The following is a 26,469-nucleotide window of genomic DNA, read 5'->3' as shown; positions in this document are numbered from 1 at the left end:
ATATGATGTTAAAGGAAATGAAGAGAAACAGGAGCTGAGAATGATGACGGCGGAAGGTGGAAGAAGAAAACCATGTCCATGGACCCCACAGAAAATTACTTCTCCTATCATTTGTATTGAGATTTTCATATATATGAGGTATGCTTATATACACATATGACATATATATATATATATATATATGATATATGCGTGTCTGTGTGTATACACACATGTTGTGTAATGCAACCCTGTTTCAGAAACTTCCAAGAATGAGAGAGCGCAAAAACACTGCAGAAAATTTCGACTTTAATTCATAAAAACATACATACAACACGTAATTTCGACTTTTATATTTAGTGGAAAGTAAAGTATATGATATTTTTTTTATTTAAAATCAAATTGTGGCTTAACAATTTAGTATGAATATTAAAATTGAAAAAGTTTGGTAGGAATATTTTAGTTCCCATTTAATGATTTTTTTTTGGGATTTTTCCAAACAATGGTGATTCTTCACTTTGTTCCGGTGGCTCGTGCGGCGCTAACTTGTGCTAGCTGTAAGAATTAACGACGAGGGGGTATGCATTTGCTAACTTGCGCCGGCGGTAGGATTAACGGCGAAAGAGAAAAGTAAGAGGGGTAAAATGGTAAAAACAACCTACGATAATTCCGTTAAAAGGAAAAGCATATTCTCTTTCGTTGCCCTTCTTGTCTTCTCTCGCATCTCTTGTTTTTATGTTACTCGCAGAAATCCTCAGCCTCTCTTCTTTCTCATCGTTTCTATCGGATCAAAAAATTTCCCGAGTAAACGAAGAAAAGTTCCGAGCATCGCTCTCATCGGAGTGTTCCCTAGAAAGTCCTCAATGGATCTGCGGGTCCTCCATCTGAAGGACGCGGCGACTCGAAACCCTATCTTGTTGTCGTCGAGGAACTCGATTCCCGAGAAACCGTTTTCCGGGAAACTCGGGAAGTTCAGCGCCTTGGAGATCAGGGTTCTCAGGCGCAAGCTTTCTGCTTCTGGGTCTCGCTCTTTGTTCGTCAGAGCCACCGCAAAGAAGGGCAACGGCGATGCTTCTGCTTCCGGTATGGCTTAATCGTGCTTTGACTGTCAATTCTGAAGGCCGATGTTGTGGAATTCGATGCTTATCGTGTTAGATCCTGCTTGATCGGTTACATTTTGGTTGTTTGACGGCTTGGGATTGAACCTAATGGACTGAAATAGTGCTTAAGAATCGATGCCTTAGTGCGTGTGTTCGTGTGTGTCTGTGTGTGTAGGTCTCGAATCACAACCTTGAACGATTGTTTGTCATGTTGTTTAACTGATTTACATCTCAATTATTTGAAAGGCAATCTCATGGTTTTAGTAGCATTACTATGATAAGATTGCGTGTGGGATTACAAGATTTTTGCTGGAAATGGTTTCTTAGATGCTAAGTAGGATTTGTGATTCTTGTCTTTGAAATTTGCCTTTGTTGGTTCTGATTCTCACAATTGTGGAGCCAATCTGTTCCTGAAGGAGATGCTTCTCAGGGAAACAAGTTCTCGAACGGAAATAAATCGGACGAATCTGCGTCTCAAAAGTCCCATGGCCTGAATATGGATTGGAGAGAGTTCAGAGCAAATTTGTTCATGAAGGAGCAGGCAATGTTTTCTATTTTGTAACCAATGAATTCATATGCAGTTTTATCTCATTAACACGGTCTGATGGAATGAATATGCGAGGAAGCTGACAAATTGTGTTTACCTTCCAAACAATCCTCGCAGGCAGAGAAAGCGGAATCCGAGGGTCACAAACCAGCACCAGCGTCTCAGGAGTCAAAACCCTTCGGCCTGAAATGGGCACATCCTATTCCTGTTCCAGAGACTGGTTGTGTCCTAGTCGCCACAGAGAAGCTGGACGGTATTAGAACATTCGAGAGAACTGTGGTGCTTCTTCTGAGATCGGGGACCAGACATCCGCAAGAAGGGCCATTCGGGGTTGTCATCAACCGCCCGCTTCACAAAAACATCAAGCACATGAAACCAACTAATAACGAACTCGCTTCCACATTCTCAGATTGTCCCTTGTACTTTGGTGGGCCTCTTCAAGCAAGCATGTTCTTGTTAAAAACAGGTGATAAAGCTAAGCTACCCGGGTTTGAAGAAGTCATGCCGGGTCTAAGCTTTGGTGCTCGAAACAGCTTGGATGATGCTGCAGCACTTGTAAAGAAAGGAATGCTTATGCCACAAGACTTCAAATTTTTTGTCGGTTACGCTGGTTGGCAGCTAGATCAACTGAGAGAGGAAATCGAATCAAATTACTGGTATGCCGCCGCATGTAGCTCAGATTTAATCTGTGGAGCTTCATCAGAAAACTTGTGGGAGGAGATCTTGCAGTTGATGGGCGGTCATTACTCGGAACTTAGTCGGAAACCGAAGCAGGATATGTAGATGCCATGTTCCTGTCAGTGACTGAACCGCAAGTTAGCAGAGCAGAGGTTTTCTATAACATATAATATGTAACCGAGGTGTGTCTCTGTCAAGCCAAATGTATATCTTATTTAGCTGGCTTGTATGTGATAATAACGCACCTCTTGTTTTGTTGAAAGTATTTGCTGTCTGAAAACCTTCTGTATTTGCTGGAAATGACTGAAAAGTTTGCCTACAAGATTGACTTGCAGAACTTAACAACATTTTCTACATATACACGTTTACTTGCATCCCCAAACCCAAGAAAAAAGAAACATCTAGACATCATGGGTAGAGCGAGTTCTGAAAGAACACCAGCTATCTGCCATTGTAAATACACCTTGTCTGCAGCATCTTTGTTGTTCTTTGTTGCAGACTTCTCTTGTTCCGATGTGGGACACTTATCACAATACTCCCACGAGGAGGCATTAAGGGACCCGAGCAGTGCATTCTGCTCTTCTTACGCACGTAATTCCGAAACCACATCAAGAATCGAAGGGACGTTATCTAAAACGTAAAAGAAAGGGTTAAAGACTATGGAATCAACTCAGTTTCAATGTTACCGTTGTGGATTCTTCATAGGCTACACCATTCTTGTGTAAAGAACCAGAAGACAAGTCTCCCAGTGCAACAGGCACGTTGCTGGGTCTTGTAGCCTTTAGCTCCACAACGCGGTGTTTCTGGAACTCCAGCTTCTTTTTCCCGGGCCTTGCCATCGAGTTCCTTGCTTGAGGGATACCTCGGCAAACTTGATATATCACAAGGGGTGGCTCCATAGTGAAAAACTGCAGAGAAATAGATGAGAAGACTAAGCAATATATGAAGCAACAAGACAGGGGGCAAACCAAGAAAGCACTAGATGTCATGAAAAAAGACAAAGCTCGTTAGCTCTGAAGAAGCCCAGCCCCGAGTCTAGGAGCTTGTCAAAGAGAGCTAAGGCAGAAGACGGGAAATTCTTGAACGTCTCTACAAGGATGCGCTTATAATAAGGATGTTGCGGTTTGAAACTTGTTTGCAAGTGGAAACTTTTGCCTTTTGCCAGCAGTGTTCAGACGGTGGAACCACAGAGTCCAAAGATCTTGTGCGTTTGCTCCACCTGGGAAAGGGTTTGAACGATACATGAGTTGAAACAATCCACCAGGACAAAACATTGTTAACCTACAACAAATATCTTCCCTCTGTCCTTCCCGGCATGATAGGTTTTCCGGCGAATAGTTCAGCAAGAATGCAACCGACGCTCCACAGATCTATGGCGGCTCCGTATTCTGTAGATTTTAGTAATCTTTTTTTAAAAAAATAACCGAATTCGAATATAACCAAACCGAAATCCGATTAAGCAATCCCTTGTGGCGCGGCTACTGTCGCAGGCTGCATAGAAAATACAACAGGCTGCACAGGAAAACTGCATTTGAATATATCAGGGCGCTAACGTGCCACATAAGATATTATGTCAGAGATCGTGGGTCCCATGTTCTCATAAGATATGATGACATTTGAATGTGATGTCTGAAAATTAATTAGTTCGGTTTAAACTCTTAAACTCGAGATCATTAAAAACTTAATCGCCGTAAAACTCCAAGACACGTAGGAGAGAACACGTGGCTCTGCAAGCCACTCTGCATGCAACCATGGTGTTGATCATCCAGCGCTATAAGTCAAAACACCATTTTTCTTTTTCTTTTCTTTTTTTATCATTTTAGCTCTCTAGCTTATCCACCCATCATCATCACCACCACCTTCGTTTTTCTTTTCCTTCGATTTGATCGCCTGATCCGAAGATCTGATCTCTCCATCTTCCCCCCAAAAAGGAAAAGAAGAAAAAGGAAAACAGAGAAAATGGTGGATCTGCTGAACACAGTGATGAACTTGATGGCGCCACCGGCGACGATGGTGGTGATGGCCTTCGCATGGCCGTCTCTGTGTTTCATCAGCGCATGCGAGTGGCTTTACAACTCATTCTTCGGCACCGAAGACATGGAAGACAAAGTCGTCGTCGTCACCGGAGCTTCCTCCGCCGTCGGAGAGGTACCCACATATACATGTATATATATATAGAGAGAGAGAGAAAGAGAGAGAGTGAGAGTATTTGTGCACAGAAGGAGGGAAAGAACAATTTTGGACACGTTTTATGAGATGGGTATTCACTCACTCACGCATACGTGAACTCGAACTGCGATTATGGACAGTTTTGTCTTACACGTCTGTTCAAAAGGATATATGTGTGTGTATGTGTGTAAGTATAGTGTTTGATCTGAGGAGGAGGGGGGTGATTGGGATACTATCTGTTTTTTATGATGAAACGCAGCAAATAGCGTACGAGTACGCGAAGAGAAAAGCGAATCTGGTGTTGGTGGCGAGGAGAGAACAGAGGCTGCGAGGGATCAGCAGCAAAGCCAGAGAGATGGGAGCAAAACATGTAATGATCATCGCTGCTGATGTTGTCAAGGAAGATCAGTGTCGTAGATTCATCACCGACGCCTTCAACTATTACGGTCGCGGTAATCATATCGGTTGTGTTTTATATAAGCTTTGTTTATTTAACAGATCTAGTTCAGAGTTATGGAAGAAATTAATATTTCGTAAAAAAAATGTAGGATGAATTTGTAGCTACCATTCTATAATTTCAAATTTTTTTTTATCTATTTATCAGTTTTAAAAAAATTATAATAGTTTGAGTTTTATATTGAATTCCGTTCAGTTTTATTCCAATTCGGATTCGATTCGGTTCAATTTTTATTGACTAAAAGTACTATTTTTTTCCCAAAGAATTTTTTGGATTTTTCGGTTATTTTTTATTCGGTTTGATTCGAATCAAATTTATGTTTTTATTGATTTTACGAAAAATTATAGTCATTTGGTTTTTATATTGTGATTGGTTGGTTTGTTAAGTTATTAACCGAATGTATCATGCTAAATGGATTCATATACGGTTTTGTTTCTTATTGATTGTATTTCTTAACGATGATTGAGGGAAATTCCAACGTTTTATGTTATATTTTTTTATAAATTTACAACCTAGCACACGTCCATATAGTTTCGATAACTCGTCCTTGAGTGAAATTTTCTTCTTGTTTTTGAGTAAATATTGTAAATTAATGCATGTAAAAACGTGATTTACAGTGGATCACCTGGTGAATACAGTGAGTCTTGGGCACACGTTTTACTTCGAGGATGTGACCGACACAACTGTGTTTCCTCATCTACTGGTAATTAAGACAAACTAATTGCTGGTCTCATCTCCGATCCGTGGATATGTCCTGCGTATTTACCGTCTCTGAATCTTCAGGACATCAACTTCTGGGGAAATGTTTACCCGACATACGTTGCCTTGCCGTACCTTCACAAGAGCAACGGTAGGATCGTCGTGAACGCATCCGTCGAGAACTGGTTGCCTCTTCCTCGGATGAGCCTTTATTCCGTCTGTACTACGATCCCGAAAAACATTCCTTGTTCTTGCATTTCCTAGAGATATTATATTGTATAGTAATAAAAATGCTCGGTCTTGTTTTCCCGACGTGCAGGCGGCGAAAGCAGCTCTTGTCAACTTTTACGAGACGCTGAGATTCGAGCTAAACGGGGAAATCGGAATAACCATCGCTACTCACGGGTGGATCGGGAGCGATATGACCCGAGGGAAGTTCATGTTGGAAGAAGGAGCGGAGATGCAATGGAAGGAAGAACGAGAAGTAAGCTTTCCTTTTTAATGGAAAGAGTAACGATCGATTAATTCAATGTTGTATGAGAAATTCTACGTCCCTGACGATTAATCCAGGTACCGGCGAGTGGCGGACCGCTGGAAGATTTCGCGAAGATGATCGTATCGGGAGCTTGCCGAGGAGACGCCTACGTGAAGTTCCCGAGCTGGTATGACGTGTTTCTCCTCTACCGAGTTTTCACGCCGAATGTGCTCAGATGGACGTTAAGACTGCTCATATCGACCGAGGGTTCTCGGAGAAGCTCGCTCATCGGGACAGGGACTCCCGTTATCGAGGCGAAACCGTCCCTCGAAGGATCGTCGCCGAGGAAGTTTCCGGCCAGCCCACCTCGGTTCGCGCAGTTCAATGTCCAAGAGATCCATAGGAGTGAATGAGACACGAGAGGATTAGGATCAAGTTGTTGCTTGTCGGATCGTCATGCTCATATATATATATATGCCATGTTTTAAGTTTTTTTTCTCAGGACACTATCACTCTCTCTACGGACAATGCAGAGACAAATCTGATCCTGTCTTTGAGGATACACAACAATCTCATAAAATTTGTGAGATGCAAATTTACTTTTGTCTGCGTCATGAATTTAGAGAATGAAAAACTTTTTGGGATTTATTTGCTGTTTGAATTTTTATGAAATAATTTTTTAAAAATATAAAATTATTTTACAAAAATAATAATAATTATTTTTTTTTATTGAAATAAGTAATTAGAAAAATAATAAATTCGAACCAAACTGAAAAAAATTCGAATATATATAATTCTTAAAAACAATAATAAAGTGGAAACTATATAGATTTTGAAATATTCACCCCGCTATCTTTATCTCCGACAATTATCTATACTAGGTACATGATTTTCGTTTTTAAATATTTAAAAGAAAGGTATTCTATATTATTAACTACATGTAATGGCTTAGTGGTGAAGACTGAAGAGAGTACAAAATGTCTCTCTCCACGTAAGTTTAAATCCCATTAGACTAAATACTACCAAAAAAAATAAATAAAACTACATTTAATACCATAATTTTTTTTTTGACAATTCATAAATTCACCATATACCGTTATCCAAATATCTTTTAAGATTGGAAAAATTCGGGTGATTATCTCTCTTATAGTTGGATTTGAACAGGTATTGTTGAACCAAAACCACGTCTTCATCACCCCATGCCACGTCTGATCTTCCACAGTCCTCGAATCAGGGGGATTCGACCCTAGGCGATGGTGCGAGCCCTTCTCTCCCCCTGTCATCCGCCCATGATTCTTCTGCACTTCCGTCTATATCCAATCGGAGCAACTCAGATCTTCGGGAAAATGAAATCGGTGGAGCCCATGGTTCAACATCAGCTGGGCATCCCGAAATTCCCCGAGGCAGCATGCTCACCAACGATGGAGTGCGTCGGAGTGCCCGAATTCAGGAACGACGAGCTAAGAATGGCAGAGAGACTATTGGTAATTCTGTTTTATATCCAATTCAAGACTACTGTACCCATTTGCAATCTAACGAACTGTCTTTCTTTAGTAAATTGGATACATACAGTGAGCCGCAATCTTATCGCCAAGCAAAAGATGTTCCGGTCTGGCAGGATGCGATGCAGGAAGAGTTGAATGCATTGCAGAAAAATAATACCTGGATAATCGTTGATAAACCTATGGACAAAAATATCATTGGGAGCAAGTGGGTCTATAAGATCAAATTTCGGAGCAATGGTGAGATAGAACGTCACAAAGCGCGCCTTGTTGCCCAAGGATATTCCCAGACTTACGGCGAAGACTATACCGAAACCTTTGCTCCGGTGGCCAAGTTACCCACGGTTCGTGTTATATTATCTCTTGCTACTAATCTTGATTAGACTCTGTGGCAGATGGACGTTAAAAATGCGTTCCTTCAAGGAGACTTAGAGGAAGAAATTTATATGGTTCCGCCACCGGGGTATCGCGATCAACTCGGTCCTAATAAAGTCTGCAAGCTCCGTAAATCCCTTTATGGTCTCAAACAGTCGCCTCGTGCATGGTATTTCAAACTCCACACGGCTCTCATCAATGCCTCTTTTACCCGCAGTGAATCTGACCATTCCTTGTTCACCAAGAATACCACATCGGGTATAATCGTTCTACTCGTATATGTTGATGATATTATTGTTACAGGAAATGACATTGAGGGCATTAATTCGACTAAAAATTTCTTGCATAACACATTTGACATCAAAGATCTAGGCGAGCTTAAGTATTTTCTTGGCATAGAAGTTATGCGTTGCCCAACCGGAACTTTTCTCTCCCAAAGAAAATATCTCCTTGATCTTCTTCATGATACAGGAAAACTTGGAGCAAAGCCGGCAAAAACCCCTTTGGAAGAAAATTACAAGGACCAACGCGAGGGGGAATTCTACACAGACATCGAGCAATATCGTCGCGTTGTCGGTAAGTTAATTTATCTTACCATTACCCGTCCTGACTTATGTTTTGCTGTGAAACAGGTAAGTCAATGGATGCATGCACCCACTACTCATCATTGGCGTATGGTTGAAAGAATTCTGAAATATCTCAAAGGGACTCCTGAGAAAGGCATTTGGATGAACCGCAACAATCATACCGGGCTAGTAGCATACTGTGATGCAGATTGGGCCGGAGATAGAACGGATCGCAAGTCGACAACAGGATATTGCACGTTCGTGGGAGGAAACTTGGTGACTTGGAAAAGCAAAAAACAACAAGTTGTAGCGAGGTCAAGCGCGGAAGCAGAATATCGAGCTATGGCAAACACTACATGCGAGATTATGTGGCTCAAAGGATTACTTCGAGATCTTGGCGTTCCTACCAATCAACCAACCACACTTCATTGTGATAGTCATGCCGCCATGCATATTGCTCAGAATCCCGTATTCCATGAACGGACCAAGCACATTGAAGTCGATTGCCATTTCGTTCGTGAAAAGATATCACAAGGTATCATCATCACATCTTATACAAAGAGTAATGATCAATTGGCTGATATCTTCACAAAGGGATCGAACGTCAAAGTGTTCATCAACTCTCTCTCCAAGATTGGCATCGTTGATCTCCCCGAACCAATCTTGAGGGGGAATGTTGAACCAAAACCACATCACGATCAATCACAGAAGCAACATAATGAGAAAGCCCATGTTGTGACGATGATGGACACACATACGCACGAGATGGACTATGGGATCATTGAAGATTGGTACAGCCCATGGAGTAATTTAGGAGTAGATGTCGACATCTGATTGCTCAAATTAGGCGTGTGAAACAGAGAGAATATCACTCTTGCCGTTCTCTGTTTCATGTATCATAATATTTCCATATACTATGATTTAGTTTCCTTTATGCTCTTCACTGTATTTGGTTAAATGCTGCTGCAACGTTCTGAATAAAATAACAATGGAGAACACCTCTCCTGTATTTTTCTTGAATCCCAGAGTCTGATCATTCATACACCAATTCTATTCTCCCACTCTTAAATTCTTTCAGGTATAAGACTAGAGCAGCCAAATTTGAGTTCCTCGTATCTAAGTTTTAAATTACTTGTAGGATCCTCTCCACGTTCCATGAGAAATGTTCTTTGTAAAAGAAAAGGTTCAACAGCATATATTAAAAAAAAAAAACATTACTAGTATTAGTCGGCAGTCTTTGGTAAGGAGAGGACCCACCAACGAGATTCGGACGGCGTCTGAGAATCCTCTTTTGTCTGCGGGCTCCACACGGAATGTTCCAACCAATAGAATTTGTTTATGAAAATTAAACTTTATGTTATTAAGTTTAATTTGTATTACATTTCATCGTACACTGTCACACGGTTCGTATGGTAGTTGAGTTCTTACCACTGTGTGGTTTGACTTTGGTCCTTTGTTCTATTTAGATTTTTAATTAATTCGTTAAAAATTCATACATGAAATCGGAACAATACATAATAAAAAAAATCCATTAACCGGTTTATGATTTAGCAGAGAATATTAATTGTGGTTGTTAACAGATGGTTGTATAGTAATTTCTGGAAGAAAAAAAAAAAGAATTGGCAAATGTGTAGAACTATTCGTCATATTATATATAGTAGTGACACGTAAAATTCTATATAAAAAAAATACTCCAATTTGTCTATTATATAAATATCTCAATTTTCAAATTGGCAAATAAATACTACAATTTGGTCAATTTGTGTTTAATCGATACCAATTTGATATATCTAATTGACACAAATTGATGTAATTATCGATGAACGGCACTATCGATTTAGTATATATTTGATACAGATTGAGATATTTGTTTAGTAATTTGTAACTAAAGGTTTTATGTGGTAAATTTAGATAAATTGAAGTTGAACTTTTTCTTAAATTTATAAATAGAAAAAAATTACGAAAAACAATTCTTTTAACTAAATATTGATACCTTATATTTAATCTTTTTGGTTTAGATTAGAAATCAAACTTTAGCAAAAGCAAAGCAGGATACAAATTATTGATTCATTTTTTTTTTGACGGAAATTTATTTCTCACGAATATAATAAATGCATAACAATATATATTTGTGGAAGCCAAAATAAAATCAATTAAATGTTGTTGTTCTGTAGCTGATGAATTCGTAGAAAATCACTTAGACATAATATCATCTGTAAACATGAGATTTTTAACCAAGAAAAACCAACTTTATTAATTCACCCAAATCCAATTATACGGTAAAAGTAAAACATATTTTTTTATTTTTTATTTTTTTTGGTATGAAAAAGTAAAACATATTGTGTTTTACTTCGTTATATAACAATCTTTACAAAAGAGATTAATAAATAAATATATAATTCTAGTTATAATTATATATGCAAACACTTGGAATAGTAGATCAGTCCCAAAGAGAATGAAGCTGCACTTCTACGTAGTCCTCTCTCTCGTAACCAAAATACTGCCCGTACAGCTCTTCGTAATCATTCACGTGTACGGACTCCAAGTCCATGCACCACCTCTCCGGTGAATCCAACGGAAACCCATTTATCGCCAGAATCTGAGCCGGCGACAGCCCTACCCGAACTGGGCCAAGACCTGACCCAGAACCCAACTCGTCGGTTATCGGATTCTGGCCATGAAACCGGCCAGACTTCACCATCATCGCAGCAGACTGAGCCGCCGCCTGAATGTGCTCAGCGGCGGAGCTTTCTGGCGGGGTAAAAATTCCGGCAAGCTCCGGGAAGTTGAGGTGGGCTCCCTGGCCGCGGAGGTGGAGCGCCGCCGCATCATAGGCCGCGGCCGCCATCTCGGGCGAATCGTAGCTGCCGAGCCAAATCCGGGTTTTCTTGCCGGGTTGTCGGATTTCGGATACCCATTTCCCCCATTTTCTCCGGCGTACGCCTCTGTAGGATACTTGGTTAACGGTGAAGCTATGAACTTGTTGACCAATGAGACTACTGTTCTCCATAAAAGTTTATAATATATGTGTTTGTAACGTGTCTGTATGTAAATATATATATATGTATGGATATATTATGCTTGTTAGTGTATATGTTAGTGAATTGAGTGGTCCGTGCTTATAAGTGAATGCGTGTTTATATAGAGCGAAGAAAGGCAAATGGTAATTAGGGGTACGTGGGGATCACTTGGGAAAGTCAGTAGGCGTGAGGAGAAGTAAGCTTCCACGTAGTTACGTTTAGAGTGGGGATATGCTGTCATGCATGCATGGTCCACGGGCTTAAAATTCTTTATTTTTGTTTTTTAAAGACCGTCAAGGGTATAGTTTATGATTGCATTTATCCCTATAAATCTATATCCATAGATCACACATAGATAGTTCTAGAAAAATATATTTGCTATAATATTGATAACAATATTATAAAACAATAAGCGATATCAGTTTGATTTGATTAAAGATATATGAAAGGAATATTAATTTTCGTAATTTTTATAAATTAATTTAAATAATCAGAGTCATAGTATTAGTAACACTGGCTCGTGAAATTAGTAAGACATTTAAACTATGTAAAGCCCATTACAAAAGAAATATATCAGTTTGATTTGACCGATAGAGCCCATTGCAAAGCCCATTACAAAAGAAATATATGTAGAATAAAATAGTGACCGACTTAGAATCAGCCACTAAAAATATTACACGTGGAAGTTAAGAAAAGGGTGACCTGTGGCCCGTTTACTCCGTGGGTGTGGTTCGCCCACGCGGCCATGACCTGTGTTTCCTCGAACCTTCCATAGACCTAACCCCTTCAAAACGCGTTTCTCAATTGCCACCGATCAAGAGTTTCATCCCTCATTCCTTCTCTCTCCCCCTCTCTACCCCTCTCTTTCTGTGTAGCGTTTGATCTCTTGGAGAAGATGGCGTCGTTCGACGAAGCACCGCCTGGGAACTCCAAGGCAGGAGAGAAGATCTTTAGGACCAAGTGTGCGCAGTGCCACACCGTTGAAAAAGGCGCCGGTCATAAGCAAGGTCCGTCTTCTCTCCCTATCTCGTGATCGTTTGTGTTTGGATCTCTATGTTCTGTCTCCTCGATTCATGATAATCTGTGATCTTCTGTATGGTTCTTTCCCATCTGGATGTTCTTTGTTTATGTTGTCGGCCGAAGCGATTCGTGGCGCGAAATACCTTCGTTCGTTGTTGCTTCAACGGGGATTATACGGTTTTAGTGCTTTAATCGCAGAGTTATGTGATTGTTCGCCTAGTATCTATTTAGATGCGTCGTTTCGGCCTATGTTTTCGTTGTTGTATGCACATATACGGATTTCGGATGTTTATAGGATTGGAATTTTATACGCACAGGACCGAACTTGAACGGGTTGTTCGGAAGGCAATCTGGGACAACTCCAGGATACTCATACTCCGCGGCTAACAAGAACATGGCTGTGATCTGGGAGGAGAAGACTCTATACGATTACCTGTTGAACCCTAAGAAGGTATTGACTTTATCCTTTCTTGATTTTAAGCTACAGATGCATCTGACGTAACTCGGACTGGTCTCGGCCCGGATCCAGTCTCGATCGACCAGTCTGGTTTCTGTTTTCTATTTTACCCAGAGCTCGAAACCGTCAAAACTGGACCGATTTAAGTGTGAACTGGTGCGGTCTCGATTTGAAGTGGACTGGTATCATTCGAGATTGGACCGAGTTTGGATTCTGAATTTTTGAGTTTTCTGAATTCGATTTGGTTGAGTAAAGGTTACTTGACAGAATTGACTGCGATTTATGACAAATCTAAAACATGATTCAATATTGTAAATGCCCTACATAGACCAGGTACGTAGTATTTAAGAGAGTAAACAAGTTACTCTATCGAGCGAGAGTTTTGAGACTTGGTTACTAGATTGATTAGATTGTCTAATCAGTTCAAGTAACATGTCCGAATAAAGTATAATTGTTATACTTTGATCGGTCTAGTTTTGAGTTTTTCATTAGTAAAACATTTGTCAATGCTTCGACCATTAATGTTATGGGTCATGTCAAAATCGAACATATCGGACTATCTTGAACGTGAATGTGCTAAGTCTAGACAAAGGTTTAAAATATGAAGTCTTTGAAATTTCAGATTTATACCGCCCAATAGTAGATCATTTATAAAGGCATCACTCATCTGTGTTATGCTTTATTCCAAAGCTAAGCATACCAGATTATCTTGGTGAGGTGAGATGGAGAAATAGTGATTCTCATATCTTGTGTTAGTATTGTACTAATTGATATTGTATATCGTTTTTCTTTATCTTATTTTTTCTATCTTTTAGAGTATGGCGACATATGGTAATGTATCATCACTGTCAATGCGATCTATCATTGAGAAGGATAAGCTAACTTGGAACAATTTCCTCGATTGGTATCATAATTTGAGAATTGTTCTCAGACACGAGATGAAGTTATATGTCTTGGAAGCGGCTCTCCCTATGGAAGAGCCTGCGGCCGATGTTGCAAGGACGGTCAGAGATGCTTGGCAGAAGCATCAGAATGACGACCTTGACATCTCATGTCTCATGCTTGCAACCATGTCTCCTGAACTGCAAAGGCAATTCGAGGGCATGAACGCCTTCGATATTATCGAACAGTTGAAGGCCATGTTCCAGAAACCGGTGCGTTTTGAAAGGTTCAGAACGTTGAAAAACCTGGTCAACTGTCAGTTGACCAAAGGTTCGCCGGTGTCTCCTCATGTTCTCAAGATGATAAGTCTTCTTGAGCAACTTGAGAGACTGGGACAGAAGATCGATAATGAGTTGGCTGTTGACTTGGTACTCCAATCTTTGCCGGATAGTTATGACCAATTCATCATGAACTATCACATGTTCGGGATGGAGAAAAGCTTGAATGAACTGCATGAGATGCTCAAGATAGCCGAGCAGAGTATCAAGGTGGAAAAGAGTGTCCTCGTCGTTGAGAAACGTTCCAACAAAAGGAAGCGTTCCAAGGGTAAGGGAAATGAGAAAGCTGCAAAAGTTGCCTTCGAATCCAAGCCCAATCCAGATAAGGGGGAATGTCATTATTGTCATGACAAAGGTCATTGGAAAAGGAATTGCAGACTCTATTTGGAAGATTTGAAGAAGAAGAAACTTGGTGAAACTTCTGTTTTAGGTATTCACGATATAGAAGTTAACTTGATTATTTCTTCGTCTGGGATGTTGGATACCGGACATACGTCTCACATTTATAGAAAATGTGCAGGTTCCGAGAGGGTGTAGGGTTTAGGGAGAGGTGGATCTGCGTTACGACCTGAGCCTTGAGAGAGGAATAAGGATTATTGCATTAGCTACCTATGTTTATGATTTAACTTTTCTTTCTTGACTTGTTTTAGAATTAAGTAATTGATATTATGTGTTTGCGACAAATAGAAATATAATTTCTATTTCATGTTTCGATTTGGATTGTTTTTTCGAAGATTTAGAGATGCGATGCTTAGGTGAACAGTCTAGTTTATGGTCAGCCTTTCACTTTACGAATTCTAGAATCTAGATCTCTGTATAATTGTGAATCGCATTTCCGGATCCCATAAAACCAAACACCTTAGTCATCCAGTGTTTTTCCTGTCTAATGTGGACAGTTCTTTCTATTTGTTTGTTTGTTGATTAAGGACGGCTGTCTCTGTACTCAAATGCCGAATCTTAGAGCCCTTTCCGTGGGATAACACAGTAATGGTTAGAGCCTGCTCTGTGGATTGCATATGCGTTCTGACCCGAATCCTCATAATACTCATTCTCCGCGTGTATCCTCAGTTGTGAAGATATTGGCTGTGTTACTTGTAACATTTTCCTGACAAGTTATGCTTCAGTCGGGTATCAATGACAAAATCTATCTTGAAAATTATTTAATTAACTGAACTCCATGAGAGAAGAATCAGCTGCGGTTAACCCAAATACGACAATAGAGATGTAGCTTGGGTAGTTTTGCATTGGCTAATTCATGTTTTATGTGCAGTACATTCCGGGAACGAAGATGGTGTTTCCTGGGCTGAAGAAGCCGCAAGAACGTGCTGATCTCATTGCGTATTTGAAGGAAGCCACTGCTTGAATTGGAGCTTCGGCATTCTGGTAGTGAAGGTCATTACTCCCCTCGATTCTTTTCGCCAATAAATTAAATCACACCGTCTCTGGTCACGATCGGCATTTTGTTTTGCTTTTTGCCTTGCAAAAGAGGCGAGTTGCTCTGCCTCCGATAATTTCAATGTTTTATGCTACGATATAGAACTGCTTTGCCTTGAGATATGAAACATTAATGAGATCAGAGAGTGAGCAATTCCCCGGGCCTCTGTGTATTGGGCCGACCGAATACCAAATCATTTGGTCCAAATGTCTGGGGCCCTTTTCAACGTTAAGCCCAATACGAGACAACTCAACACACGTGGGGTCGTAACGGGTTTGCGAGTTGGGTTATGAATTCGTTTTAATGAGTTGGGTCGTAAAGCTTGTTTTTTTTTTTTTAATTGTGGAAATTTGTACGATATTGTTTCTTAACGGGAATGAAATTTGAGTGGAAATGTAAGGATAGTCAAAGGGGGATGATATTGTCAGCATTATATACTGAATGAATATAACGTTGTTTGAACTAACTTGACGTGACGTTATAGAAACTATAAAGCACGTTTTCACGTATTTTCACCGCTACATGACACCCTAATGAGAATAACAAATGACATGTTGCTTCAGACACGGCTCATTTCTTAGGAACGACAGATCATTGTTTTGTTTTGTTTTTTTCCCCGAATCTGATTTATCTTTTTTTTTTTTTCCTATTTAGAATCTATGGCACATCTGTCTCGAATTATTATTGAATTTTTTAGAATAAACAAAATACCAAACTAGTTGTAGTAAATGTTGAAACTCATATCTTTCAGATATAATTTTATACTGCGTGATTATTTTTCTAAAAATATCATTTCTCTTTTTTTTTTTTAATAAAAATGGAATATTGTTTTTGTTTTTAGATGATTATCGTAGATAGAATAATCTTTTATAACAAGCCGTATGATTAAGAATATGTTTTTAGGGTAAACATTTTTTAAGAACAACAACTCGATAACCTTATCTCTTGACGCTACATTCTTTTAAATTTCTTGTTGCCACAATTTAGAACAAATCAATCCTACAATTATCTGAAGTATTTTTTTTTTCACATGGAGACAAAATCTCTTTAATAAAAACACTAAAACAAAAATGGCAAAAATCTATTTTAGTAAATTACAATTTCCAAAAGTACATTCTGTAAGTTGCTGGCTGTTTTTCTCTAACCGGTCCCGAAGGCATAAATAAGTTGTTCTTCTCTTTCTTGCTAATTATCTGATGTGTTGTGTGCAAATAAAGACGTGTCCACATCGGCCTGTCCTTGCTGGCACGAGATTTCGGTGTTACAATTGCGACATCACAACTTCCATACACAAATTGATTTCTGTAATCCACCATATTGTAGATTTTATTTTCCTTTCCTTTTCCATGTCCACTAGAATGATTTTTTATAATTCGGATACAAAAATCGATAATATGAAAATTAACTGGATATAAATTTTATTTAATTAAATTAAGAGAATCTAAACCCTTTGTCAAATTAAATGGTTATTTTAATAAAAATTCAAAATTCCATAAAACCTTCTTTTCTTTTTCCTTTGTTCACTAGAATAATTTTTGTAATCACCAGATTATTTTCTTTTTCTTTTCCATGTTCACTATAATTTTTTTTTAAAAATTCGGATATAAAAATCGATAATACGAAAATTAAATGGGTATAAAGTTTATTGAATTGAATTAAGAGAATCTAAACCCTTTGTCAAATTAAATATTTATTTTAATAAAAATTAAATTCGAGGGAAAACCATTAAATGTTTATATCCGGAAAATTTCGAAAATGGGTATAAAATTTTAAAAATAAAAGTTTAAAAAATAATCAAATCTAACTTTCAATCTTTTTATAAAGGTAGCACCATAGGTACTTTTGGAAATATAAAAAAAATCCGTAAAATCCACCTCTTAGAAAAACGTGACAACATCATAGATTGCACCCATAGTTGGTTACAACATGATTATCATCCAATTCTTTAAGATTTTTGCATTGATATCTTAGAATTGGTCCGATATTGAAACACACACACAAAATAAAATACTGTAAAGTTAGGTAGCAAATATTGCCTCCTTATATATATATATATATCACAAATAAATAGAATATTACTGTTGAATTGTTCTCTTTGACACGGAATGAGATATGTGTAGGAACCAGACAGCCCATACCCTGTACAACACTTGATGTTTTTTTATTTATTTATATAATCTCTATGAATCAGGAAATTATATATTATTTTCTCTTTGAATCAGAAACTTAATGCGAATATGTTTCCATGTATATCACAAATTATTTGTCAATGGTTATAATCTTTTTTCCATTGTATATGGGAAAAGCCAACATTACTATATGTATTCCTCCAATATTAAAACGACACCAATGAATAATCAATATTTTCATCCAGCCACTATCAAACCTGCAAATTTTGGAAATGACTAAATAGTAACAATTACCATAAATTTTAGAAGATCAACCAAATTTATTATATATTTATAGTAACTTGTATTTCTGTTTTTTTATATATTTATATAATATGATTAGAGTTTACTCCAACTCTGTCAATTTTATTGTCCAATATTTTAAATTATAATAGTTTCCTCACAAATATTATCTGATAATATATATAAAAAATTATTACCATAGCATAAGCCTTGTATGCAAATTCATGACAATCTTAGTGCAAGAAAAATAAAGGCATACCTTTTCTCTGTCCTTGCTGACTAACCATCATCAATTGAACTTATCTAAAACAGTTGTTATGCTTATTTCCACTTTGATTAAAATGCCATTTAGTTCCATCCATATCTCTGTAATGCACACAACTAAATCACATCATCATTATTATTCAATTTCCTCAGTGTATTAGAAAAATGGTGACCTTGCCCTAATATTTGTGGTTGGCCTTCAATATTCATACAATCAAACGGTTTGGAGGCACGGTTGTGAAAGAACATGCAAAAAAATGTTTTTATTTCGGGTTTAAATTTAAATATGAAAAAGAGTGTTTAGATAAATAAAATTTATTGTAGATACCGGTTGGCCAAAACCCCGTTAAACCTCCTAGTTATAAAAATCTAAATCGAATCTATCTAATTTCCGATTCAACATCGTTTTTAAAACTAAATAAATGGAATATAGGAATATTTGTAAATCTGAATCAATCGAAATCGAATGTATTATACTTCCAAACCAAAACTTTTTATAAATCCAAAAGGGCGTACACAAAATTTTCACCCCTAATGTAATCTGTGTGGGAATTGTCCGCAAGTAGAAAAGCGACCTTGTCCGTATACACAACCGTTGTTACTCCATACGCGTACGCTTCGTGCTGCGATTGGAAAATTTCAAAAGACATTTGACACTCTGGCGGCGAACCATTGGATGCTTCGTACAATCTGCAGTCTGGTGTCTGTGTAGAGATTCCAGTTTTTCTAATCGCCAACCCCCACCTCTTGACTTCTCGCTTTCTCCCTTTATCTTTCTTCTGTTGCACCATTTGGGCATTGTCGCAACAACACCGGGCTTTCTGCTTCTCCCTCTCCTTCACCGTTCAGGCTTCTTCTTTGATTGGAAGATCAAGCCCTTTTAGGTAAAGTTCTTGCTCTTGCTTTTCGCATGAACTTTCTTGCTCATGCAGCAACAACCCATTTTCAAATCTTTTTTTTTTTTCTTTTTTCTCTTTCTGTTTGTTTGTTTGTGATTCTGGGTTCTCTATTAACTTCTGTGATCGAAAGTTTCAGTCTTTGGGTATTTTCTCCCCTGTTTTATCATCACCTTGTTGTTCATGCAAAAGCCCATCACATAAAGTGATGGCATCAGGCTAAAGTTTCAAGCTTTTTCTTCTATAGGAATGTATTTCAAGCTCTTTTCTCTCTATCTCTCTCTCTCTGGTTTTCCCCTTCTAAAGTTACAAGCTTATTCTTCTTGCTGTTGCTTGCAAACCCAGAACAGAGGCTATTGATACAGGCCAAAATTTCAAGTTTTTGGTGGGTTTTTTCTCTCTTTGCTCTCTTCATAGTTTCGATGAATCTGTTTCTATTGTTAGCCCTTTTTGAAATTCTTCTCACACCTCTTGACCATGAATGCCTTGTTCTTGCAAAACCCATCACATAGTTCAATCTCATCATGCAACAGTATCAAGTTCTTCTTTTGTCCTTTGCGTGGACACTTGTCAAGCTTCTTTAAAAGCACTGTTCTTTTTTTTTTTTTTATGGGTTCTCTGTAGTGCTCGTTCTTTTGTCTGATTTATCTGCAATTTCTGAGCCTTCGGTTTTGTTTCTTGTATCTGTCTCTGTTCTACGCACTTGTAATTTGATTTTGCAGCACGATTTGTTCATACTAATTTCTTAGGTAACCAAGATGCAGAACGGTGACGCAGATCACGCTCAAAGGGTACGGCTTTTCCCCCGTTTCTTTCTTGATATAAACCCAAAACTTTAATGTGGTTTCAGTGTATTAGACACGGTGCGTGTTCTTGGCATTTAATGTTTGAAGAATTGGTGATAAAGATTGGGAATTTCGATGCAATAAATCGCATATACGCATAGTGAGTAGGTCTTCATGTGATTGGTCTCTGGGTATATCCTGTCAGGTTGGAAATGAGGAGCTTCCTCCATTGACATGGCAACGCAAGTTGAACAGTCAAGCCAAGACCCCTTCTGAGTTCAAGCTCAGTACACGAGACGTTCTTCATCTGGTACACACACACTCTCTCTCTCTCTCTCCTCTGATTCTCCGTTCAATGAAAGGGTTGCTTGCGAACAGCTTGTGAAAATGACAAATTGCTGTGAATTTTGACCGACCCATTAGGAGATTTGACCATCTCAAATGATGTTCTGTGATCATTTTGACTTGGCTGCTGGTTTAAAGAACAATACAGTTTCTTATTGTACAAGACAAAAACATGTAACTACTTCACTAGCTTTTTCATCAGATGCTGTCTTCTTTTAGACATCAATCCAAACTGTAACAGCTGATACAAAACCCGATCTGGCTTTCCAAAGTTTCCGTTAGGATATAGATTGTGGCGTCACACCAAGGAAGAAGCAGCGAAAGGAAGAGTAAGCCCATCATCGTCTCGGCTTATAGTCAGAACAATTCGTCCACATCTGATCTGGATCAAACCCTAAACTTTTCATCTTGATTTTTACACGCAGGCTTCGATTTTTGACATCTTCAGAAAGCACCATGTAACGGGCGATCATGGCGTTCCTCTAGGCGGCATTGGGTATGGAACACATAAGCATTAGTGCAAGAACAAGAAAAAAATGATTATATGAACAATATCCATATGTTCTGCATTTTGAAAATCTGATAAAGATGGACATAAAACGTAGGTTACTAATCCCCAGTACAGATTTTTGGAGTTATTGTATCGTAGCTTAGCAGCAAATTCTTATTGAACGTCGCTTCTTAGCCTTTGTAAGTTTAGATAGATCTTGATTGCCACGCGATGAGAAAAAAGATTACGAAACATTCTGAGACATAACCAAGAACCCTTTTTAGATGCTCCCTATGTTTCTTTACATTTGAAGTCTCTGAGTTAGATGTGGCCGTTTTTACCCGAGACACGCCGGTTTTCGGTTACTCGGGTCACAAATACTCGCCGGGTGAGACAAGGCCAGAAACTCGGGCCACAGGTTCGGGTTCAGGGTTTTCCAAACCATGAAGGGTTATGTTACATACAAGTATGCATAAAAGTAAAACCATGTTTATATCCCTATTACTTTAATAAATTTACAATGATATCTATACTGATTTTCATGTAAAATTACCAATATACCTTTAAAATCAACATAAGTCAACAAAATTTCGGAAATTTTCGTGGACTCGGATACTCTGAGATACCCGACTTCACCCCCGGATACCCGGGCCTCGCGAGATATATAGACCGGAGACAGAGTACCCTCAAAGGTCAGGGTACCCGCCCACACCCACCTCTACTTTCACTTACCCGTATCATGAGGTTGCAACTGAGTTTTCTCATGTTGAGTTGCTTCTATGATAGTTTGTGGAAATTTTACTGATTCTTTTGTTCATTTCAATATCATCAAATGTATCGTTGATGTTGGATTTATGTCTTTATTAATCAATGTTGTAAGGTTCAAGCTCATGAAAATGTTTTTCTCAGAGCTGGAAGCATTGGGAGGAGTTACAAGGGTGAGTTTCAACAGTTCAAGATCTTCCCGAAAGTCTGCGAGGAAGCTCCCGTCCTTACAAACCAGTTCTCGGTAAGTCTCTTGTCAAAATACCGAACTCGAATCGTTATCATGAACTTGTTATATCTCTCACTGCTTTTTTGTTATCTAATTATAGGTTTTCGTTTCTCGTCCTGGCGGTCTGAAATACTCAACTGTTCTATGCCCAACCAAACCTGAAGTGCCAAAGTAATCTTCAGATTCCTTTCTTGTTTTCTTAATCGTCCTTTTTGTTACAACGAATAATTCTCGGTTTCGTGAATTATAGATTCAAATTTCTTACATGTTTTGAATTCATGGTTAGGATTTAGATCTTATGTTGGTCCGTAAACTTGTGTAGAGAGAGTGGAGGTTACCTATGCAGAGGCCGGGTTGCTAGTTTAGGCATCGAATCGTGGGATTGGAACCTTAAAGGAGACAAGTCTACATATCATGCACTTTATCCGAGGGCTTGGACCGTCTATGACGGTACGGAATTCTTCTCATACGATCTGATTATATTCGTTACGAAACAAATAACACACTTTTTCACCTTCTTTCCTCTGGTATCGGCAATAGGTGAACCCGACCCTGAACTCAGGATCGTCTCCCGTCAAGTTTCTCCTTTCATACCACACAATTACAAGGAAAGCAGTCTTCCAGTCTCGGTTTTCTCCTTTACGGTAAGAAATCTTCGACCAGAAAAAGAATCTTACGACAGAGTTTATCACTCAACATCATAACTTATGTTCTGTCACTGTTTTTGATGAACGTTACAGCTGTCTAATCTCGGACAAGAACACGCAACTGTTACGTTGCTCTTTACCTGGGAGGTAACTAATCTTGGCCGAACTCTCTTGTCATTTACCGAACAATTCTATCTAGTAATCGTAACGAAACTCATCATTTTTTTTTTTAATCTGTGGTTAATCAGAATTCCGTGGGCGGAGCTTCGGGATTGAGTGGCCAACACTTCAACTCGAAAATGATGTAAGAATTCTACAGATTTTGAGTTTCGGATTCATTGTGATACCGACATTATAGTTCTTCACTTCTATTCTTCTGTTCTTCGAATCTCTTAACAAAAGTACCTAACATGAACTTTTGTTATTTTCGTCCGGTTCGGCATCTCAGGACACATGATGGAGTCCATGCAATAGCTTTACATCACAAGTAAGTAACCACTTCACTCGACATTCGAGTTACTGTTTCTTATGAAGGATGAATCTTCGCTGTTAAATTGGAAATGGCGAAAAAAAAATGAACTGTCTTCTTGTGATGTTAACCTTTTCTTTGATCTGTACTTGACCGATCTTGCAGCACGGCGGATGGACATCCGCCGGTTACTTACGCCATCGCGGCTAAAGAAACAGAGGATGTCCGTGTCTCCGAGTGTCCGTGTTTCATCGTTTCTGGTAGTTCTGCTCATGGAGTCTCGGCAGGAGATATGTGGGAAGAGATTAAAAAGGTTAGATCTCTCCAAGAATGATTTTCTCTTTTTGATTCAAATAAAGATCCGATTTTTTCTTAACACTTTTGTTTATATCGTTTCTCTCAGAACGAGACATTTGAGAAATTAACCTGCAACGCATGCTCGCCCTCGAAACCTGGATCGTCCATCGGAGCAGCCATAGCAGCGACAGTGAATGTTCCTCCTGGATGTGACCGTACAGTCACGTTTTCGCTCTCCTGGGACTGTCCCGAGGTTAGGTTCGACGAGAAGACTTACCACAGGTGTGTGTGATTCATTCTCTGTTACTTTTTTTTTCGCTCTTGGAATCCATTCCAAATTCCATTCACACAAACAAAAAATCTATGTACAGACGGTACACGAGATTCTACGGGTGCTTAGGCGATGCAGCCGTGACAATGGCTCGTGATGCTATTCTCGGTATGCAAGGGATTTTTCCGAGATCCTTCTGCATTGCTTTTTCTTGTATCTCACTATGTATCTTGCTTTTTTTTCTTCTTTTGTATGTCAATCTTGAAAAACAAGATTATGCTGGTTGGGAATCTCAAATTGAAGCATGGCAAAATATTGTTCTTGAAGATCAAAAACTTCCTCACTGGTAAAGTTTCGTGGTTTCGGACACTTATTTGCCTTTAGAATCGGCGGAAATGAACGTGAGGGGAAATATTCTATTTTCAGGTACCGATTAACCCTCTTCAACGAACTATACTATCTAAACGCCGGAGGAACGATTTGGACAGGTAATCGAAAAATCTCGGTAGAACGGTCCATTCACCCGAAAATTTCAGTATCGATCAAAGGAGTGATCTTTCGATTTGTATTTCTGCAGATGGGTTACCTCCAAAGCAAAGCCTATCGAGCATAGGAATAAGAAAGATCTCTCTAAGTACGTCATCCACTGAAGGCAGTTCAAGAGAAGAAAACAACATAGCCATGGAGATTCTCGGGAGAATCGATGCGGTATGCGAGCAAATTCAAGCTCCCCTTTCGTTGAGCGCGGCTCTTGGAAAGTCGTTGATTCATAACGAAGACGAAAACATCGGCCAATTTCTCTACCTCGAAGGAATCCAGTATCTGATGTACAACACGTATGATGTTCACTTCTATTCTTCTTTCGCTCTTCTCATGCTCTTCCCGAAACTTGAGCTGAGTATCCAGAGGGACTTTGCCGCTGCCGTTATGATGCACGATTCGAGCAAGAAACAGATCATGAGTTCCGGAGAATGGGTCCCGAGAAACATCCTCGGAGCTGTCCCTCACGATATCGGTCTGAATGATCCCTGGTTCGAAGTGAACTCTTACAACCTCTTCAACACCGATCGGTGGAAAGACTTGAACTCCAAGTTCGTCCTCCAAGTGTACCGAGATTTCATCGCAACCGGCGACAAGAACTTCGCCAGAGCTGTGTGGCCGGCGGTTTACACAGCGATCGCGTACTTGGATCAGTTCGACAAGGACAAAGACGGAATGATTGAGAACGAAGGATTCCCAGATCAGACATACGATGCGTGGTGCGTTTCGGGCGTCAGCTCATACTGCGGCGGCCTCTGGGTCGCGGCTCTCCAAGCAGCATCGGCGTTGGCACGTCAAGTCGGAGATAACGCGGCTTCGGTTTACTTCAACGCCAAGTATGAGAAAGCAAGAGGCGTGTTTTCGAAACTGTGGAATGGTTCGTATTTCGATTACGACAACAGTAGGAGTGGTTCAAGCTCGTCTATTTTGGTTGATCAGTTGGCAGGACAATGGTAAGATCAAAAACTATAACCAGTTGTTTTTATATTGATTCCAGTCCGTTTCTTGTTTATATTTGGTTTTTATTGATAAAATAATAATGGTTTTACAAATAATTTTTTTTGTTTTCTAGTTACTTGTATATTCAACTCGAATTCAGTTTTTTCGATTTAATATCGGATTCGGTTTAGATACGTGTTATTCATTTCGGATTGATTCGATTTTATATAATCGAACTAAAACGAGATATATTCGTAGGTACTCGAGAGCTTGCGGGCTGAAGCCTATCGTGGAAGAGGATAAGATATGCAAAGCACTGGAGACAATCTTCGAGTTCAACGTGAAGAAAGTAAACGGAGGGAAACGAGGAGCGGTTAACGGGATGTTACCAGACGGGCGAGTCGATATGAGCACGATGGTCTCGAGAGAAGTGTGGGTCGGAACGACGTACTCTGTTGCAGCTTGTATGATTCAAGAAGGGTTAACGGGCGAAGGATTTCAGACAGCAAGTGGAATCTACGAAGCTGCTTGGTCCGAGACAGGTCTCGGGTAATAAAAACCACCACTTCCATTTCAGTTCTTCGCCAAAATTTTGTCCTAAACTTCGTCTACGTAACATAGTAACGATACCGTTCTCCGTGTTTTTGCAGATGCTCGTTTCAGACACCAGAAGCATGGAACACGAGTGACGAGTACAGGTCGCTCTGTTACATGAGGCCTTTAGCCATATGGGCGATGCAATGGGCACTGACACGGCCATCAGTGGAAGAACAACAGGAAGAGACAAAGATCATAGCAGAGGAAGAACAAAGGTCAATGCTGTTTCAGCAACATGCAGGGTTTAATAAGGTTGCCCATTACCTTAAACTGTCGAAGGAGAAGACCCGTCCGAGCCGCCTCCAAGGCGCTTACGAGACCGCCTTAAGGGTATTCCGCGTATAGGCCTCGAGCCGGGAAATGGGTTTGCAGCCAAAACAACTATTTTCAGTAAGATGCATCGTAACGCATGGCGATTGCCTCGCTTCCAAGTGTTTCTACCAATTGGTTTTGTAGTTAACTTCATACAGAGAAACAGACAAGTGTATTATACATGTGAAATAAGATGGATTCTTACCCTGAAATCCGACAATTTTTTAGTTCTCATCACAGCTAAGACACGTTGATTACAATGCCGCATGTAACCGAACAGAGTCACGAAGGCAGATCCCCCCAGAGCACACAGAACATGCAAAATGGTCATAGAAACTAAACTACCAATAAGGCCGTCGAAATTCCAGAGGTGCAGTGCCAGAAATGCCGGTAGAATGGTAATTCATTGTTCTAAATCTGATCGTTGAATCTTGTTTGTAAGATACAGAAAAATAAATTTTTTTTTTCATTTTTTGTTGGATAATTTATAATATATATTTAATATAAAAATTT

General features: G+C 39.3%; 5 protein-coding genes across 10 annotated transcripts; 3 read left to right on the top strand and 2 right to left on the bottom strand.

Moving 5' to 3' along the window:
* Positions 1-31: 31 nt before the first annotated feature.
* LOC104806757 lies at positions 32-2,626 on the top strand. Of its 2 annotated transcripts, XM_010531811.1 has the most exons (5): positions 49-138; positions 535-609; positions 728-1,062; positions 1,496-1,620; positions 1,744-2,626. In XM_010531811.1, the coding sequence occupies exons 2-5, from the start codon at positions 560-562 to the stop codon at positions 2,407-2,409; spliced, it is 1,176 nt and encodes a 391-aa protein (XP_010530113.1). In that variant the 5' UTR covers positions 49-138; positions 535-559; the 3' UTR covers positions 2,410-2,626. The 2 variants fall into 2 exon arrangements, with proteins under 2 accessions (XP_010530112.2, XP_010530113.1); XM_010531810.2 differs by lacking the exon at positions 535-609 and having other exon boundaries at positions 32-138.
* LOC104806758 lies at positions 2,603-3,780 on the bottom strand. Of its 3 annotated transcripts, none has more exons than XM_010531812.1 (2): positions 2,991-3,780; positions 2,603-2,878 (listed from the first exon to the last, which is right to left on the bottom strand). In XM_010531812.1, exons 1-2 carry the CDS (start codon positions 3,291-3,293, stop codon positions 2,621-2,623), a joined length of 561 nt encoding a protein of 186 aa, XP_010530114.1. In that variant the 5' UTR covers positions 3,294-3,780; the 3' UTR covers positions 2,603-2,620. The 3 variants fall into 3 exon arrangements, 1 of the variants encoding a protein (XP_010530114.1); XR_770658.1 differs by having other exon boundaries at positions 2,760-2,886; XR_770657.1 differs by having other exon boundaries at positions 2,760-2,883.
* A 345-nt stretch (positions 3,781-4,125) lies between these two features.
* LOC104806756 (11-beta-hydroxysteroid dehydrogenase-like 5) lies at positions 4,126-6,707 on the top strand. Its single transcript, XM_010531808.1, has 6 exons — positions 4,126-4,452; positions 4,733-4,925; positions 5,548-5,633; positions 5,714-5,845; positions 5,949-6,113; positions 6,200-6,707. Exons 1-6 carry the CDS (start codon positions 4,264-4,266, stop codon positions 6,515-6,517), a joined length of 1,083 nt encoding a protein of 360 aa, XP_010530110.1. The 5' UTR covers positions 4,126-4,263; the 3' UTR covers positions 6,518-6,707.
* A 4,262-nt stretch (positions 6,708-10,969) lies between these two features.
* On the bottom strand, positions 10,970-11,634 carry LOC104806755 (ethylene-responsive transcription factor ERF022-like). Its single transcript, XM_010531807.1, has one exon. The coding sequence runs from the start codon at positions 11,555-11,557 to the stop codon at positions 10,988-10,990; it is 570 nt and encodes a 189-aa protein (XP_010530109.1). The 5' UTR covers positions 11,558-11,634; the 3' UTR covers positions 10,970-10,987.
* Positions 11,635-18,961: 7,327 nt separating this feature from the next.
* LOC104806753 (non-lysosomal glucosylceramidase) lies at positions 18,962-26,190 on the top strand. Of its 3 annotated transcripts, none has more exons than XM_010531806.2 (20): positions 18,962-19,258; positions 19,993-20,061; positions 20,261-20,365; positions 20,673-20,729; positions 20,826-20,896; positions 21,800-21,899; positions 21,985-22,055; positions 22,207-22,334; positions 22,425-22,528; positions 22,625-22,678; positions 22,780-22,835; positions 22,980-23,018; positions 23,166-23,313; positions 23,404-23,579; positions 23,669-23,736; positions 23,842-23,914; positions 23,995-24,056; positions 24,146-25,061; positions 25,306-25,596; positions 25,698-26,190. In XM_010531806.2, the coding sequence occupies exons 2-20, from the start codon at positions 20,029-20,031 to the stop codon at positions 25,987-25,989; spliced, it is 2,844 nt and encodes a 947-aa protein (XP_010530108.1). In that variant the 5' UTR covers positions 18,962-19,258; positions 19,993-20,028; the 3' UTR covers positions 25,990-26,190. The 3 variants fall into 3 exon arrangements, with proteins under 3 accessions (XP_010530108.1, XP_010530106.1, XP_010530107.1); XM_010531804.2 differs by having other exon boundaries at positions 18,963-19,258; positions 20,020-20,061; XM_010531805.2 differs by lacking the exon at positions 18,962-19,258 and adding an exon at positions 19,307-19,655 and having other exon boundaries at positions 20,020-20,061.
* Positions 26,191-26,469: the final 279 nt, after the last annotated feature.

The sequence above is a fragment of the Tarenaya hassleriana genome, unplaced genomic scaffold (genome assembly GCF_000463585.1).
Source record: "Tarenaya hassleriana unplaced genomic scaffold, ASM46358v1 Cleome12, whole genome shotgun sequence".
Classification (NCBI taxonomy): domain Eukaryota; kingdom Viridiplantae; phylum Streptophyta; class Magnoliopsida; order Brassicales; family Cleomaceae; genus Tarenaya; species Tarenaya hassleriana.
This window is presented reverse-complemented; position numbering and strand designations above follow the sequence as displayed.

Excerpts from the sequence above, each read along its gene's own strand:
- LOC104806756 (XM_010531808.1), top strand. The coding sequence starts at position 4,264 with ATGGTGGATCTGCTGAACACAGTGATGAACTTGATGGCGCCACCGGCG. Across the intron at positions 4,926-5,547 it reads CTTCAACTATTACGGTCGCG|TGGATCACCTGGTGAATACA; the intron begins GTAATCATATCG and ends CGTGATTTACAG. Across the intron at positions 5,846-5,948 it reads CTCGGATGAGCCTTTATTCC|GCGGCGAAAGCAGCTCTTGT; the intron begins GTCTGTACTACG and ends CCCGACGTGCAG.
- LOC104806758 (XM_010531812.1), bottom strand. The coding sequence starts at position 3,293 with ATGACATCTAGTGCTTTCTTGGTTTGCCCCCTGTCTTGTTGCTTCATA. Across the intron at positions 2,879-2,990 it reads CCTATGAAGAATCCACAACG|AATGCACTGCTCGGGTCCCT; the intron begins GTAACATTGAAA and ends TAAGAAGAGCAG.
- LOC104806753 (XM_010531806.2), top strand. The coding sequence starts at position 20,029 with ATGCAGAACGGTGACGCAGATCACGCTCAAAGG. Across the intron at positions 20,062-20,260 it reads ACGCAGATCACGCTCAAAGG|GTTGGAAATGAGGAGCTTCC; the intron begins GTACGGCTTTTC and ends ATATCCTGTCAG. Across the intron at positions 23,019-23,165 it reads GCAATAGCTTTACATCACAA|CACGGCGGATGGACATCCGC; the intron begins GTAAGTAACCAC and ends CCGATCTTGCAG.
- LOC104806757 (XM_010531810.2), top strand. The coding sequence starts at position 41 with ATGATGACGGCGGAAGGTGGAAGAAGAAAACCATGTCCATGGACCCCA. Across the intron at positions 139-727 it reads GAGATTTTCATATATATGAG|AAATCCTCAGCCTCTCTTCT; the intron begins GTATGCTTATAT and ends TGTTACTCGCAG. Across the intron at positions 1,063-1,495 it reads CGGCGATGCTTCTGCTTCCG|GAGATGCTTCTCAGGGAAAC; the intron begins GTATGGCTTAAT and ends CTGTTCCTGAAG.
- LOC104806755 (XM_010531807.1), bottom strand. The coding sequence starts at position 11,557 with ATGGAGAACAGTAGTCTCATTGGTCAACAAGTTCATAGCTTCACCGTT.